Source organism: Scyliorhinus torazame, chromosome 7 (assembly GCF_047496885.1).
Source record: "Scyliorhinus torazame isolate Kashiwa2021f chromosome 7, sScyTor2.1, whole genome shotgun sequence".
In the NCBI taxonomy this organism is placed as follows: domain Eukaryota; kingdom Metazoa; phylum Chordata; class Chondrichthyes; order Carcharhiniformes; family Scyliorhinidae; genus Scyliorhinus; species Scyliorhinus torazame.
The window spans coordinates 105210073-105226367 of record NC_092713.1 but is presented as its reverse complement, the minus strand read 5'-3'; the positions used below and the strand labels follow the sequence as shown (position 1 = coordinate 105226367).

General features: G+C 44.8%; 1 protein-coding gene across 6 annotated transcripts in view; it reads right to left on the bottom strand.

Moving 5' to 3' along the window:
• The window catches only part of odr4 (odr-4 GPCR localization factor homolog), a 181699-nt gene that overhangs the window by 74453 nt on the left and 90951 nt on the right, over positions 1-16295 (bottom strand). For all 6 annotated transcript variants that reach the window (XM_072511214.1, XM_072511213.1, XM_072511217.1 and 3 more), the window contains 3 exons: positions 13266-13307; positions 12027-12155; positions 8257-8338 (listed from right to left, as the gene is read on the bottom strand). In XM_072511214.1, coding sequence (XP_072367315.1) covers positions 8257-8338; positions 12027-12155; positions 13266-13307 — 253 coding nt within the window. The remainder of the gene's footprint in view (positions 1-8256; positions 8339-12026; positions 12156-13265; positions 13308-16295) is intronic.

Below are 16295 nucleotides of genomic sequence, written 5' to 3'. Positions count from 1 at the left end.
AAAGAGGGCGCAGCCAGAAAATAACACTGTTCTTGCAGCCTCCTGCTCTTTTTCCCTCTCCTGAGTTCTCACAGCCTCCCACATGTCACAGGGTTGGCAGGAATGATAGTCAATACTGAGTGAGAGGGAAATAGATGGTAAATTTAGATGAGAAAAGATGGGAGGAAGCTTGGATAGAGCATAAATGTCAGCATGAACTGTTTGAACTGAATGGCCTGTTTCTGTGCGGTATATCTTATTTAATCCTCTTGCAGAGTAAGAACAGGCGCCAGAATGTGGTGACTAGGGGCTTTTCACGGTAACTTCATTGCAGTGTTAATGTAAGCCTACATGTGACTAGAAATAAAGATTATTATTGTTAGATATGCCTGGGATATCCTAATGCCAAATAATAATAATCCTTTTATTATCAAGGTAGGCTTACATTAACACTGCAATGAAGTTACTGTGAAAATTCCCGTGTCGCCACACTCCGTCCATGACAGTGCACATGTCCATATTAACTGGCACATAAGACCCATTCACCTAACTTAAATAAATTGGCCTGCAACAGTTTATTTTGCTCTGTGTTGCTCATTCCTATGAGCATTATATACAATTCTTGAATTCAAGAATGGTTCCATTTGACCCTCTAGATCATAAATGGAAATTGCGAACAACAATGATCCCAAGGCAAATCGCAGCTTTATGCTCAACTTTATCCCATTAATGACGATCCTTAGCTTATGTAATTTGAATCTGGTACTTCTACAATATAATAGTCGTACAGTCCCGTGAGATGCCATTTATTCTAATAGCCACCAATACACATTTTATTAAGTGTGTTTTGGAAGTTAAGTTGTAGAAAATCAACCAGGCTATTTTTATTCATAATAGCAGCCACTTGAACAGAACCAAGCTAGTGACGTGGGACCTCAGTTTCCCAGCACCATGTTAGGAATCTTTGAATAACCTATTGACTTTTTCATCATAAGAATCTTCAATCATATCTACATCTAAATCTTTGTTCTCCAAAGTGAATAACTAATTATTCAAAAAATTATGCCACTATCCCTATAATGCCTTCCTTCTAACAGCTTCCCCAACACAAAAGTTAAACTTAATAGGCCATCTCGATAATCCAGTTACTCACCACTGAAAACTATAGTTAGAGCCACATAAGGCACTAACTTTGGGAAAAGGTTACATAACCAGCTATTGCGCATTAGACCTCCACCATTTCCCTGGACACTCTGGAGATACATGGAAATGGGTCCTGCAATATATATTTTAAGCACCTTAAGCTTAAAAAAGATTTCTGTTGCTACTTTTTAATGAAGAAGTTTTTCTACATATTTAATATAGTACTACTGAGTCTGTGGCACTATCTGTAACAGTGAAAAAAATAATGACTTAGTTCATGAATCATGTCTGCATTCTCATAGTTTTGCTGAAAAATCCCCCTAATGAACTATGTGGCGAATTATTTTTCACCAGCACACCTGAAAAAGGCCTCACCATCACTACTACAATTGCTGACTGTCCTTTATTCTGAAGGTCAAGCTGACAAACGTGCAACTGACCTTTGGCAGGAAGCCTTCCGTATTTGCAGCACAAATTCCGAAATCACAGCTCACATTTTTCACTTCATAAAATTCAAGATTGGATAGTCAAAGCAACTGTGATTTCTCATTGTTTCCTGCTGGAAGATGATGCTCTGCAGCGCACATTTATTAAATTGGGTCTGTAATGTAATATTATATTTCCACATGCTGCTTTTAGTTATTCTCAACAGAGATTTATACTTGCCTCCATTTTCTTGAGGACTGGATCTTTTATGCAACAATGCATTAAGTTAGTGTCCCAATGTGAAAAAACAATTTTCTACCGTTCCTCTGAGAGGTGAAGAAAAAAATGAAAATCCAAGTCGCAGAAAGATATTCTTTGGAGTGATAAAACACCAGTCAAAGACACATATTTTAACGAGGATCTAAAAGGAAGATTTAGAGAACAGGAGAATTGCGGTGTAGTGAATGTAGGGAAGGGTGGGGGAAGCAGAGCACCTGAGAGGAGACAGCTGGAAAGGAGATACAACAGGAATAAAGAGGCTGAGGTGTGTAAAGAGAAAAGATGAAAAAAAAATACAACCTCCAGTGGAGTCGAAGCCAAAATGGGTGGCATGATGCGACAGGGACTCTGGTTCGATTCCACCCTTGGGTGACTGTGTGGAGTTTGCACATTGTCCCCATATCTGCGTGGGCTTTCTCCGGTCAAGTTGCTGACTTTTCATCAGAACAATTCTTACAAAAGGTCAGTATACTGAAATGTTAAGCTGATTTCTCTCTGCTAACGCTGCCAGGCGTGCTGAGCATTTCTGCTTCTTTTTGCAGAGAACTTCATGCAGTTTGAGCTTTTGTTTGCATGAAATAGAGTAGACAATCTCTCCCAGTAAAGATACAAACATCTATCTAAATTTAATAATAATAATCTTTATTGTCACAAGTAGGATTACATTAACATTGCAATGAAGTTACTCTTAGAGAGCATAGGAACAGATTGGCAACATCCATGCTGTACAGACTTGCAGGAGTTTAATTAGCTGGAATAGCATAATTTACTAACCGTAATGGTAAGCTTCTCATTGCTTACCAAGCTATGACCGCCTTAGCTATTGGGACTTGTGACATCCTCCAAGGCTCATAAATGAGTCAGGGATCGAATATCACAGGTGCCCTGGAATATTTCAGAGCTAATTGGCTACTGCTGAAAGTTGACTCAGTTCCAATCTTTCATCTATTACGCACGTTACCTTGCAGGCAATTCGACTGAAAAGGGATCCTGTCTTACAGAGCATGGCAAAAAAAATTATCTTTAAGCAACTGAGAAGTAAAATGTAAATGTCGCCACAATCCCAGAGGACTACAGGTTGCTCTCCCCTTTGAGAGGTGAGTGGTGGTGATTTAACTTGAAGGTCACCACACCTCAGGCGAGGGGCAAAGTTGAGAAGGCGGACCTTCATGAATAACGTCAGCTGGTACAGGAATTGAACCCGCCCTGCTGGCATCACTCTGCGTCACATACCAGCCGAGGAGGGCAGCAAAAACTGGTAAATGAAGAGCAGCAAACTTATAAAATAAGGAGTTCCTAATATTCCACTGTACAATATTAATGTTAAGCAGACATAATGCAACAGTAAAACCTCAGCTGTTCATCATTTTAAAAAATTAATTCATGGGACGTGGGCATCGCTGGCTAGGCCAGCATTTATTGCTCATCCTATATTAAAAGTAAAAGTATTATTCTCGTCACACAACAGTGGACTTCCGGTTGCGGCTATGCCTAGGTAGGTCGCACAGTCGGCAGCTCCCGCCGAGAACGGACTTTTGGGCTCTTTCACGGAGCTCCAGCGGCACTTGGACGTCGATTCCCGGTGTGGGAAGGAAACAGTGAGGGTTCTCCAGTGCTGTATGGAGTGGACCAGGAGTGGGGCGATCAAAAAAGCGGCTTTGGAGAAGAGAGGAGAACGGGTGCGAAAAAACAAGATGGCGGCCGGCAGGGATCAGGCAGCGTGGGCCCAGTGGTCACGGGAGCACTGGAAGACGTTGAAAACAGATCAAGGACGCAGAATCTGTGGATTCTGGGTCTCCCTGAAGGCGTGGAGGGGTCGGATGTTGGTGCGTATGTGACCACGATGCTGGGAACGCTGATGGGCGCGGGGGCTTTCCCGCGACCCCTGGAGCTGGATGGGACGCACAGAGTCCTGGCAAGCTGGCCTAGGGCGAACGAGCCGCCTAGAGCTATGGTGGTAAGATTTCACCGCTTCACCGATAAGGAGTGTGTCCTGTGATGGGCGAAGAAGGAGCGAAGTAGCAGGTGGGAGAACTGTGAGATCCGTATTTACCAGGACTGGGGTGCAGAGCTGGCTAAGAGGCGTGCGGGATTCAACCGGGCCAAGGCGGTCCTCCACAGCAAAGGGGTGAAGTTCGGGCTGTTACAACTGGCGAGGCTGTAGGTTACATATCAGGACCGGCACCACTATTTCGATACGCCAGATGAGGCATGGACTTTTATAAAGAACGAGAAGCTGGACTCGAACTAATGGACTGCAGTATGTTGCTGGGGCATGGTGGTGGGGGCTGGGGGGCGGTGGGGGTGGTGACGGTGTTATGTGCGGTTGATCCCCCGTGTTCTCTTTTGTTTTTGTTGCCCCCTTTGCCCTGGGCCCTCGCGGTTCTGGGCTGGGTCGCAGTTGGGGAAGAGCTGCGTCACAGGTGATGGGGTCGGGCCAGACAGCGAGAGCAGTTTATTCGCTCAATGTTGGGGGTAGCACCCGAAGTTTGTTTGTTTGAGAGGGTTGTGTTTTGTCTCTGTACACACGGGATGTAGGGTCAAGAGGGCCCGTGTGTTTTCGCACTTAAGGTGGTTAAAGGCAGATGTAGCCATGCTGCAAGAGACGCATCTGAAGGTCGTGGATCAAACCAGGCTGAGGAAGGGATGGGTGGGGCAAGTCTTCCACTCAGGGCTGGATGCGAAGACCAGGGGAGTCGCAATCTTGGTGAGCAAGCGGGTGGCATTTGTCGCGGGGGGTATTGTGGCGGATAAAGGGAATAGGTATATTATGGTGAGTGGCAGGCTGCAGGGGGCCCGGGTGATGTTAGTGAATGTGTATGCTCCGAACTGGGATGATGCAGGGTTCATGAAGCAGATGTTGAGTAAGATTCCAGATTTGGAGTCAAGCAGTCAGGTAATGGGGGTGGGGGGGGGGGGGGGGACTTCAATATGGTCCTGGACCCGGCACTAGATCGATCGATGTCTAGATCGGGTAAGAGGCCGGCAGCGGCCAAGGTCCTGAGTGGGTTCATGGACCAAATGGGGGAAGTGGACCTGTGGAGATTCGCTAGGCCAAGGGCGAAGGAGTTGGGGCTGGGGAAGGAGAGAGGCCAACGCCCTCTGTGGAGACTGGACGTAGGACTATTGGCGGATGAGGAGGTCTGTGGGCGGATTCCGAGGAGTATCCAAAGCGATGTGGCTACCAACGATACTGGGGAGGTTTCAGTGAGTGTGGTCTGGGAGGCGCTGAAGGCAGTTATGAGGGGGGAGCTAATTTCAGTTAGGGCCCACAGGGAGAAGAGGGATAGGATAGAGAAGGAGAGGTTGGTGGGGGAGATACTTAGGGTGGACAGGAGGTATGCGGAATCCCCCGAGGGGTTGTTAAGAGTGCCGGAGTCTGCAGGCGGAATTTGACTTGCTTACCACAGGGAAGGCTGAGGCTCAGTTGAGTTCGGTACAAGGAGCGGTATACGAGTATGGGGAGAACGCAAGCAGGATGCTGGCGCACCAACTGCGGAAGAGAGAGGCGGCCAGCAAAATTGGGGGAATTAGGGACGGGGACGGGGGGTAGCACGGTGCTGAGCTCGGCAAGAAGGATCAATGAGGTCTTCAAGGACTTTTATGGTAAACTGTATGAGCAAGAACCCCCCCGGGTGGGGGGGGGGGGGGGGATGAAGCGATTCTTGGATCAACTGAGGTTCCCTAAGGTGGAGGAGGGGCGGGTAGAGGGATTGGGGGTGCCGATTGAGATGGAGGAATTGGTTAAGGGTTTGGAGGGTATGCAGTCGGGCAAGACCCCGGGACCAGACGGATATCCCGTAGAATTTTACAGGAAATTCTCAGAGCTGTTGGGCCTGTTATTGTTGAGAACTTTTAACGAGGCTAAGGAAAAGGGAACCCTTCCCCCGACGATGTTGCAGGCTCTGATCTCGCTCATCTTTAAGCGAGATAAGGACACATTGCAATGTGGCTCCTACAGGCCGATATCGCTCCTTAATGTAGATGCCAAACTGTTGGCCACCAGATCCTGGCCACCAGAATTGAGGACTGTGTCCCGGGAGTGATCAATGAGGATCAGACAGGGTTTGTGAAGGGCAGGCAGCTGAACACAAATGTGCGGAGGCTCCTGAATGTGATCATGATGCCCTCGGAAGGAGGGGATGCAGAAGTGGCGGCGGCAATGGACGCGGAAAAAGCCTTCGATCGGATGGAGTGGGAGTAACTGTGGGAAGTGTTAAGCAGATTTGGATTTGGCGAGGAATTCACAGGGTGGGTTAAATGGCTGTATCAGGCCCCTGTAGCGAGTGTGTCGACGAACCGACTGCGGTCGGAGTACTTTAGGCTACATCGAGGAACGAGTCAGGGGTGCCCCCTGCCCCCCCTGCTATTTGCCCTGGCAATCGAGCCACTGGCCATGGCGTTGAGGGAATCTGGTTCGGGGTGGGGAGCATCGGGTTTCACTGTATGCGGATGACCTGCTCCTGTACATTGTGGATCCAGTGGAGGGGATGGGAGAGGTCATGCATACCCTTAAAGATTTTGGGAACTTTTCGGGGTATAAGTTGAATGTCGGGAAAAGCGAGCTTTTTGTGATACATGCGAGGGGCCAGGAAAAGAGACTGGGAGAGCTACCGCTTAAGATGGTGGAGAGGAGCTTTCGCTATTTGGGCATACAGGTGGCTAAGAGTTGGGATGCCCTGCACAAGATCAATCTAGCGCAGCTGGTGGATCAGATGGAGGAGGACTTTAAGAGGTGGGACATGCTGCCGCTTTCCTTGGCGGGCAGGGTGCAGTCCGTGAAGATGGCGGTCCTCCCCAGGTTCTTGTTCGTCTTCCAGTGCCTTCCCATCCTCATCCCCAAGTCCTTCTTCAAGCAGATGAACAGGATTATCACGGGATTTGTGTGGGCAAACAAGACCCTGCGTGTTAAGAGGCTGTTCTTAGAGCGCAGTCGGGGTGGGGGTGGGCTGGCGCTGCCGAACTTCTGCAGCTATTATCGGACAGTGAATATATCCATGATGCGGAAATGGGTAGTAGAGGGAGAGGGGGGCAGCGTGGAAACGGTTGGAGGCGGCGTCTGGCAGGGATACTAGCCTGGGGGTATTGATAACGCCACCGCTGCCGCTCCCGCCGACACGGTACACCACGAGCCTGGTGGTGATGGCGGCATTGAGGATCTGGGGTCAGTGGAGACGGCACAGGGGGGAGTTAGGAGCCTCAGTCTGGACCCCGATACGAAACAATCACAGGTTCGTTCCAGGTAGAATAGACGGTGGGCTCCTAAGCTGGCACAGAGCGGGTATTAAAAAGATGGGGGACTTGTTTATTGACGGGACTTTTGCTAGCCTGAGGGCGCTGGAAGAGAAATTTGGGTTGCCCCCAGGGAATACCTTTAGGTACCATGCAGGTCCGGGCTTTCGTGAAGAAGCAGGTGGGGGAATTTCCGCTGCTACCGGCCCGGAGGATAGGCAGGGTGGTCTCGGGCGTGTGGGTAGGGGACGGAAAGGTATCGGACATATACCAGGAGCTGCAGGAGACGGAGGAGGCCTCAGTGGAAGAGCTGAAGGGCAAGTGGGAGGAGGAGCTGGATGAGGGCCTGTGGGCAGAGGCCCTGGGCAGGGTCAATTCCTCCTCATCTTGCGCCAGGCTTAGCCTGATTCAGTTTAAGGTGGTGCACTGGGCGCATATGACAGTGGCGAGAATGAGCAAGTTCTTTGGGGTGGAGGACAGGTGTGTGAGGTGTTCAGGGAGCCCAGCAAACCATGTCCATATGTTTTGGGCATGCCCGGCACTTACAGAATTTTGGAGAGGCTTTGCTAAGGCTATATCCAAGGTCTTGGACTCTCGGGTAAAGCTGAGCTGGGGGATAGCAATATTTGGGGTGTCAGAAGATCCGGGAGTGCAGGAGTTGAAAGACGCCGGAGTCTTGGCCTTTGCCTCCTTGGTAGCCCGGAAACGGCTGTTGTTAATGTGGAGGGACACGAAACTGCCAAGTGTGGAGACTTGGGTCAGTGACATATCTGGGTTTCTAATTTGGAAAGGATAAAGTTTGCCTTAAGTGGGTCCTTGCAGAGGTTCTCCAGGCGGTGGCAACCGTTCCTTGACTTTCTCGTGGAACGTTAAGTGGAGGTCAGAAGCAGCAGCAAACCAGAGGGGGGGGGGCGGGGGAAAGAGGAAGAGGTGGAGGGGGGGGGTCGGTAAAGGTGGTGGATAGATTTAACTGGTAAAGGGTAGATACCCCCGTTTGTTTTGTTAAGTTGTTTATTCGCTTTTCGCTTTTCTTTATTATTATTATGTTTTTGTTGCTTTCTTTCTGTAGTGGTTTGTAAAACTTTTGAATAAAAACAAATTTAAAAAAAATAAAAAATAAAATAAAAAACTGAGAGAGTCTAACACAAAAATTACTAAAGAACATGGGGAGAAATCAATGGACTATAAGTTACTTACCAACATTTTTGTTCAGAACCTGATCCTCAAATACCATTTGACAACGGATAAACACAGTGTTCAGCACATCTCTTTTTAGTGCCTGGGGAAAAATGTTTGGTTTGATTAGCTGTGACATCTGAATTGCCATTATAGGGAATACACAATACATTATTTTTTGACAAAACAATGACATGCCTAATTAAGTTAATCTGTTTTTGTTATTATTCGTTCATGGGATGTGGGCATCGCTGGCTGGAACAACATTTATTGCTCATCACTACGTTGCTGTGGATCTGGAGTCACACGTAGGCCTGACCAGGTAAGGATGCAGATTTCCTTGCCTAAAGGACAGTCATGAACCAGATAGGTTTTTACAACAATCGACAATGGTTTTCATGCTCATCATTAGATTTTAATCCCAGACTGTTAATGAATTCAAATGTCACCATCCACTGTGGTGGGATTCAAACCCCGGTGCCCAGAGTATGATTCTGGGTCTCTGGATTGCTAATCCAGCGACAATGCCACTAGGCCTCTGCCTCCCCTTATTGCATTCTGATCAAAGATCAAGCATTATACCATAATATAACCTTCATATTAATCCTCTTTTTCTGATGTTACCAGGGCAGCACAATAGTTAGCACTGCTGCCTCACATTGCCGGGACCCATGTTCATTTCCGGCCTTGGGTAACTGTCTGTGTGGAGTTTGCCATTCTCCATGTCTGCATGGGTTTCCTCCGAGTGTGTGTTCCAGTTTTCCTCTAAAGATGTGCAGGTTATGTGGATTGGCCATGCTAAATCGCCCCTTGGTGTCCAAAGATGTGCAGGTTAGGTGGGGATACGGGGATGGGGCAGGGAGTGGGTCTAGGTAGGGTGCTCTTTCAGAGGGCAAGTGCAACTCATGGACTGAATGGCCTCCTTCTGCACTGCAGAGATTCTATACATCTTAAGGACTGGGAACAAAATCACCTAACGTTAACGGAGTTACATTTCAAAAATGAAGAAAGTAGAACATATGGCAAGTATTGCAGTTGATAAGTTTTGAAATGTATTTTACAATTAAACATGAATGAATGAATGTTTTGTTTGTGGTAATTAAACTGAGAATAGCTTGCGACCTAGAGCATAAAATCATGTGTGAAGCTCACCAACCATTGAGAATGTGTACATTTTTGTAGGGCAGACATGTTGAATAATGCTTCAAAATACTTACAAGTTTTGTCCATGGTGATTAAATTACCATATTTAATTTTGTACTTGAGCCAACATACAAAAGAACAGCACTGTGATTTTGACTTCGCATTGTTAAAGGCTATCAGGTCAAAACTCTTTTCACAGTTGATTGGTAATTACCAAGGGTTTTACAAAGGGCAAGTTGGGAAATAGGTTTTGAATGATATAACTTACGATACATTTTGTAGGCGATAGTATTAATGTTCAAACAGTCAATTTGGAACATTTACCCCTTGAATTTGTGTGGAGCTCTTTTTTCAAGATACAGAGCAACATTATTTATTGATGGACAGAAACTTCCCTGTACATCTTGAATGTGGAAATTCATGCTTCTCTTATGAAGGCAAAAATTTGATGTTTTCCAGTTTGCAAGGGTGAGATTTTTTTAAAATCTAAGACATCTAGAAAATGTATCATGCAGCTATCCAAATCCATATTTGGGATGAAACTATGGATTCAACAGAGTGCATTGCAAATACTTTCTGCAAATGTATGCCCTATACAGTTTGTGTATTCTGGTAGACAGGAGATTATTTATTAGTGATAAAAAGCCATCGATGAGATTTTACCCAAAGGAATGATAAGATACTTAATGCCCTGTCGAGGCTTCTTATCTGAAGATGGGGAGAAATTTACCCAGGATTAAATTCAGTAGTTTCTATTTCTGTTTTTGTTTTTTTAATCACCCTTTAGTTTTATTTATTCCAAAGAATAATCATGAAACGATTATTCAAGGTATATATCTCAGTTCTACAGGTTTGGTTTGAAAAGTATATGTATACCTAATGATGGGGAAACTTGTCATCCCGGTGGTTGTCTTAGTGTGTTCAAGGAGAATGTTTCCAACATAAATGTATGGATTTTATGGAAGAGCTTATGAATATATGTAAAAATGTTTCACTGAAGGAAAAGGCCTCTTTTGATTTTTTTGTTCATGGACTATGAGCATTGCTGACAAGGCCAGCACTGATTACCCATCGCTCACTGACCTGATGGTGAGTCTCATTACTGAATTAGTGCACTCTATATGGTATAGGAACACCTGCAATGCTATGAGCTCAGGAAGTCCAAGTTTTTGGTCCACCAATGATGAAAGATTAGCAATATAAATCAAGGTAATGCGAGACTTGCAGGTGCTTGTGTTCTCACGTGCCTGCTGCTCATGTTCTTCTATGCGGTTGGCATATACTGCAGCGTGCTCAAGATGGTGGAAATGAATGTTTACAGTGGCGAATGAGGGACCTATCAAGTGAATTACTTTAGCCTGGATGGTGTTAGGTTTCTGGAGTGTTGTTGGAGCTGCACTCAGCCAGCTAAGTGGAGGATATTGTTCATGTTCCTGATTTGTGCCTTGTAGGTGATGACAAGGCTTTGGTAAGCCAGGACCAGTTAGTCGCCATAGAATACCCAGCCTCTGACCTGCTCTTGTAGCCCCAGTATTTATATGGCTAATCTAGTTTGGTTTTTGCTCAATGGTTCCTCTCAGAATGTTGATGTTAAGGGACTCAGCTGCTGATAGTCAACAGGAGGTAATTAGATGATCTCTTGTTGGGGACGGTTATTGCCTGGCACTTATGTGGCATGAACATGATTTGCCACTTATCAGCTCAAGCCTGAATGATGTAACAATTTATGTGGCCATATTATCCCTGAAAATTAAGATATGACAAGTGGACATGTTGGCCTCAGAAAAACTTTGCAATGATCCCTGTTTGGTGTTGAATTCTGAAACAAAAAATTACACTCTATGTCTATCTTTCCTCTAGGAAAATGGATGCAATAGCATTTACAATTCATACCTGATTAAGCATATCAGGTTGTAGGAAAGATGTCAATGTAGAGGTAGATTACAAAAAGACAATGTTTGTACCTAATGTGGACTTCTCCTCAGCTTTGTTTCTTTCTGTTCTAGTTAATTTTCACAAACCATAAAATTGTAATTTAGCAAGACGGAATAGAGCAGGTTATTCTGTAAGTGTGGGTATAGGAAACACGTCCAGCAAGAAAAGACCTTCAAAATTAGAAAAATCACAAAACAAAATAAGGATAATGTAGAGTTTTTGTTTTCGGCTACTCCTGCTTCTCTTATATAGCAAAGAGTTCATAAGCTCATCCTTGTGCCTTACACCAAAAAAACTGACAAATGAACAGAATAGAAAAATAATTGGAGATTCTTTGCGGCCCACAAATGACTTTCATCTTCCAGCTGGTATAGCCATGGTATAGGCAATATAATAAAAGTAAGAATTGGTTTTAAAATTTCTACCTCAAAATAGTAGTGGAAGTACTCTTTGAATATGATGAACGTAAAGCTTTTGTGCATATCCACTTACAGAATACCTATACTGGTTGTTAAATTAATCTGTGTAAACTGCGTACTTGCATCATCAAAATCCAACGGATTCTCTGCAGCTGTAAAATTACATTATACCAAGAAACAATTTAAAAAGCACAGAAGAGCTTGCCTATATTTAAAACTAATGCTGTTGAGAATGTTTTAGTCGAGGAAATTCCTTTGTAACAATACAAATTATGATGCCTACAGGTACTGTACCTGAATGGCATCTTTTACTTTTGATTTACTGCCATGGAGATAAGCTCTGCAGCGTACAGTACCCTTCACAACAACAGAGCTGCCGCAGTCTTCAATTAAAGCATCAACTTCACCATCAATGATCATAACCTTTAAACAAAATAAACATCCATTTATAAGTCAACTGTAGTGTATTGTACAGTATTATATTTTGTTCTAAAACTAATGTTCAATGTAAAGACAGAACATGCCAGCAACACACAGGTCAGCAATACCTGTAGAACACTAGAGACAGGTTAACATTTTGGACAGTGATGTTCATCATAATGTTATGAAGGATAACAGCACAACCATAAATCTCGGACGGTCAAGACGGCTGCACAAGTGGCCCAGCTACTCAATCCTTTTGGCTGGCATCATATAAATAAGTTGAGTAGGCGTCATATAAATAAGTTAAGAGTAAGTTAAGAGTTTCTACAATATCGGAGATCAGGCAGGGAGGTACCGTTGGGGGGGGGGGGGTGTTTTACACTTAGCTTTTTGGGGCTTCTTCCATTTCATTGCCCTGGAAGGCTTGTGCTCAAGAGTGTGCTCCACCTAGTTGTTCCCTTAAATTGCATCATTGCCCTATATATATCATGGGAACACAATTTGCAGGAGTAATGAGGCTCCCACCTGATTAAGCTGGGCTCTGGTAAATACAGTGGTGAATCAAGAATTCCCATTTTACGTTGGCTACCATACCATTCCTCAGTGTGGACCAAGTGGTCTAATGTCGTTTGTTCATTAAAGATGCTGACTGACCTCAACACGTGTGCTTTCAGCATTTTCTGTTTTGTTTTACATTTTCAGTGTTTGCTATTTCTTTGCTTTCCATTAGTCATATCCTTCTCGGCCGACTTGCTTTATTGGGTATAATTATTTGTTTTCACCATTACGCTGAATAATAAATACATCAATCAGCAGCACAAATTTTGCTTGACAGTTTTTTCCTAACAGATTTCATTTATGTCGCATCATACCCTTACTAGTGTGTGTACACACAATATATAAGGGTTAATAATACCTCTATTTAGTTAGCACAGAACCTGTGAACTGTTAAAAAGTTCATTGCAAAATAATAAGAAATAAAATTAAATCCATACATATTGAAATGTTCAATGTCAATAAACAAAGAAAACAATCACACTTAGCAAACATTTATGATGAGTCAGATGAATAAACAAATACAATTTTGAAAAATTAGTAGTGAGGACTAACAGGAGCCGTCAGGAACTGGACTTCTGCTGTTGCTTTCTTCTTCTATGGAATTAATAAAACAAAAGAAAATTCAGTAGCAATTTAAAGATCAACATACTGCACATAATAAATTATATTCACTTCATTACATTTGGGTTTGTTAAATTGTGCACAAAAGATACAGTTTACTCCCATGAAATAAAAGTACTTTTATAACTTTAAAGGGTGGGATAACTACAACAACACCAATCTGTATTTATCTAGCAACTTTAAAGTAGTAGCACATCCCCAAGTTGGGAGACCAGATATTGCAGAGGGTGGAAGGCTGAAGGAGATCACAGAAATAGGAGGGCAAGACTATGGAGGATTTGCAAACAAGGATGAGAACTTTAAAATTAAGGCATTGCATAACTGAGAGCCCACATAGGGTCATCAAGGACTGGGGTGATGGAGAAAACAGGATTTGAGAGTTAGGACATGAGCAAGAGTGTTTTGGCTGGCCTCAGGTTTATGAACAGCTGAATGTGGGAGGTCAGCCAGGAGTGCATAGGAATAGTCAAGCCTGCAGGTATTAAAAACATGGATGAGTGTTTCAGCAGATGAGTTAAGAGCAGAATCGGGTGGTGTTGCAAAGGTGGAAATAGGCAAGCTTACTGCAGCTGTGGGTATAAAGTTAGCAGCTCATCTCAGGGACAAATTGACGCCGAGGTTCTGAACAGTCTGGTTCAGGTCGAGACAGTTGCCAAGGACAAAGTTGGGAATTATGACTAGGATAAGTGGTTGACTCTTAAATGCCTCCTGAAATGGCCTAGCAAGCTACTCAGTTGTATGAAACCACTACAGAGTTGATAAAAAGGAATGAAACCGGACGAGTGCCTGGCTTCAGCCCGGACACTGGAAATGATGAAGGCAAACTCAGCCCTTCGGCCCTACAAAGCCCTCCGTATAAATATCTGGAGACTCGTGACAAAATTGGGAGAGCTGTCTCGCAGAGTAGTCAAGCAACAGCCTGACAGCATGATATTGATGTAATCATACCTTACAGACAATACCCCGAACACCACAAATCACCATCCTGTCCCACCAGGAGGGCAGACCCAGCAGAAGTGACGGCACAATGATATACATTGGGGAGGGAGTTGCCCTGGGAGTTTTCAATATCAACTCTTGACCTCATGATGTCTCCGGGCATCAGGTTAAACACGGATACGGAAACCCCCTGCTGATTACCACATACTGTCACCACTCCCCCTTCAGCTGAAGGTTCAGTACTCCTTCATGTTGAACACCACTTGGAGGAAGCACTGAGGATGGCAAGGCTGCAAAATATACTCTGGGTGGGGGACTTCAATGTCCATCAACAAGAGTAGCTCAGTCACACCTCAATGGATCGAGCTGGTCAAGTCGTAAAGGACATAGCTATTAGATTGGGTCTGCGAGAGGTGGTGAGGGAACCAACAAGAGGGAAAAACATACTTGACTTCATCCTCACCAACCTTCCTACTGCAAATGCATCTGTCCATGACCGTATCAGGAGGAGTGACCACCGCACAGTCCTTGTGAAGACGAAGTCCCATCTCCACAATGAGGATACCGTCCATCATGTTGTGTGGCAGTATCACTGTGCTAAATGGCATAGATTTTGAACAGATTAAGCAACTCGAGACTGGGCAACTATGAACACTGTGGGCCATCAGCAGAAGCAGAATTGTACTCAACCACAATCTGCAACCTCATGACCCAGCATATCCCCCACTCTACCAGTACCAGCAAGCCAGGGGATCAAACCTGGTTCAATGAAGAGTGCAAGAGAGGAGCAGTAACATGCCGTGTCAGCAAGTTGGTGAAGTTACAGCACAGGACTACTTGTGTGCCAAACAAGATGAGCAGCAATTCATTGACAAAGTTAAGCTATCCCACAACCAACGGACCAGAAATAAACTCTGCAATCCTGCCACATCCAGCCATGAATGGTGGTGGATAATTAAACAACTCAGTGGAGGAGGTGGCTCCACAAATATCCCCATCCTCAATAATGAAGGAGCTCAGCACATCAGTGCCAAAGACAAGACTGAAGCATCCACTACAATCTTCAGCTAGAAGTGCCGAGTGGATGATCCATCTTCCTTTGGAGGTCCCCAGCATCACAGTTGCCAGTTTTCAGCCAACTTGTTTCACTTCACGTAATGTCAAGAAACCCTGAAGCACTGGGTACTGCAGAGGCTATGGAACCTGACAATCTTCCTGCAATAGTCTGAAGACTTGTGCTCCAGAACTTGCCGTGTCCCTAGCCAAGCTGTTCCAGTACAACTTCGACACTGCCGTTTGCCCGGCAATGTGGAAAATTGCCCATGTATGACCTATACACAAAAAGAACAAATCCAAACCGGCCAATTAGTGCCGCATCAGTCTACTCTCAATTAGCAGTAAAGTGGTGAAAGGGGTCATCAACAGTGCTATAAAGATATTACTCAACAATAATCTGCTCACGCTCAGTTTGGGTCTCCCCAGGGCCACTCAGCTCCTGAGTTCATTATAGTCTTGGTTCAAATATGGACAAAAGAGCTGAACTCCAGAGGTGAAGTGAGAACGACTGATCTCGTCATTAAGACCACTTGGTCGGGTATGGCACCAAGGAGCTGTAGCAAAACTGGAATTAATGAGAATCAGGGGCGAAATTCTCTGCTGGTTGGACTCATACCTAGAACAAAATAAAATGGCTGTGGCTGCTGGAATCTAGTCATCTCAGCCCCATGACATCGTTCCAGGTGTTCCTCAGTGTAGTGTCTTAGGCCCAATCATCTTTAGCTGCTTCATCGGTGACCTTCCTTCCGTCCTAAGGTCAGAAATGGAGATGTTCCCAGATGAACATTGCACAATGTTCAGTACCATCATGACGACGCCTCAGATCTCAGATAATGAAGCAGTCTATGTCCAAATGCAGCGAGACCTGATTATTATCCAGGCTTGGGCTGACAAGTGGAAGTAACATTTATGACAGATAAGTGCCAGGTAACGACCGTTTCCACAAGAAAGAATCTAACCATCACC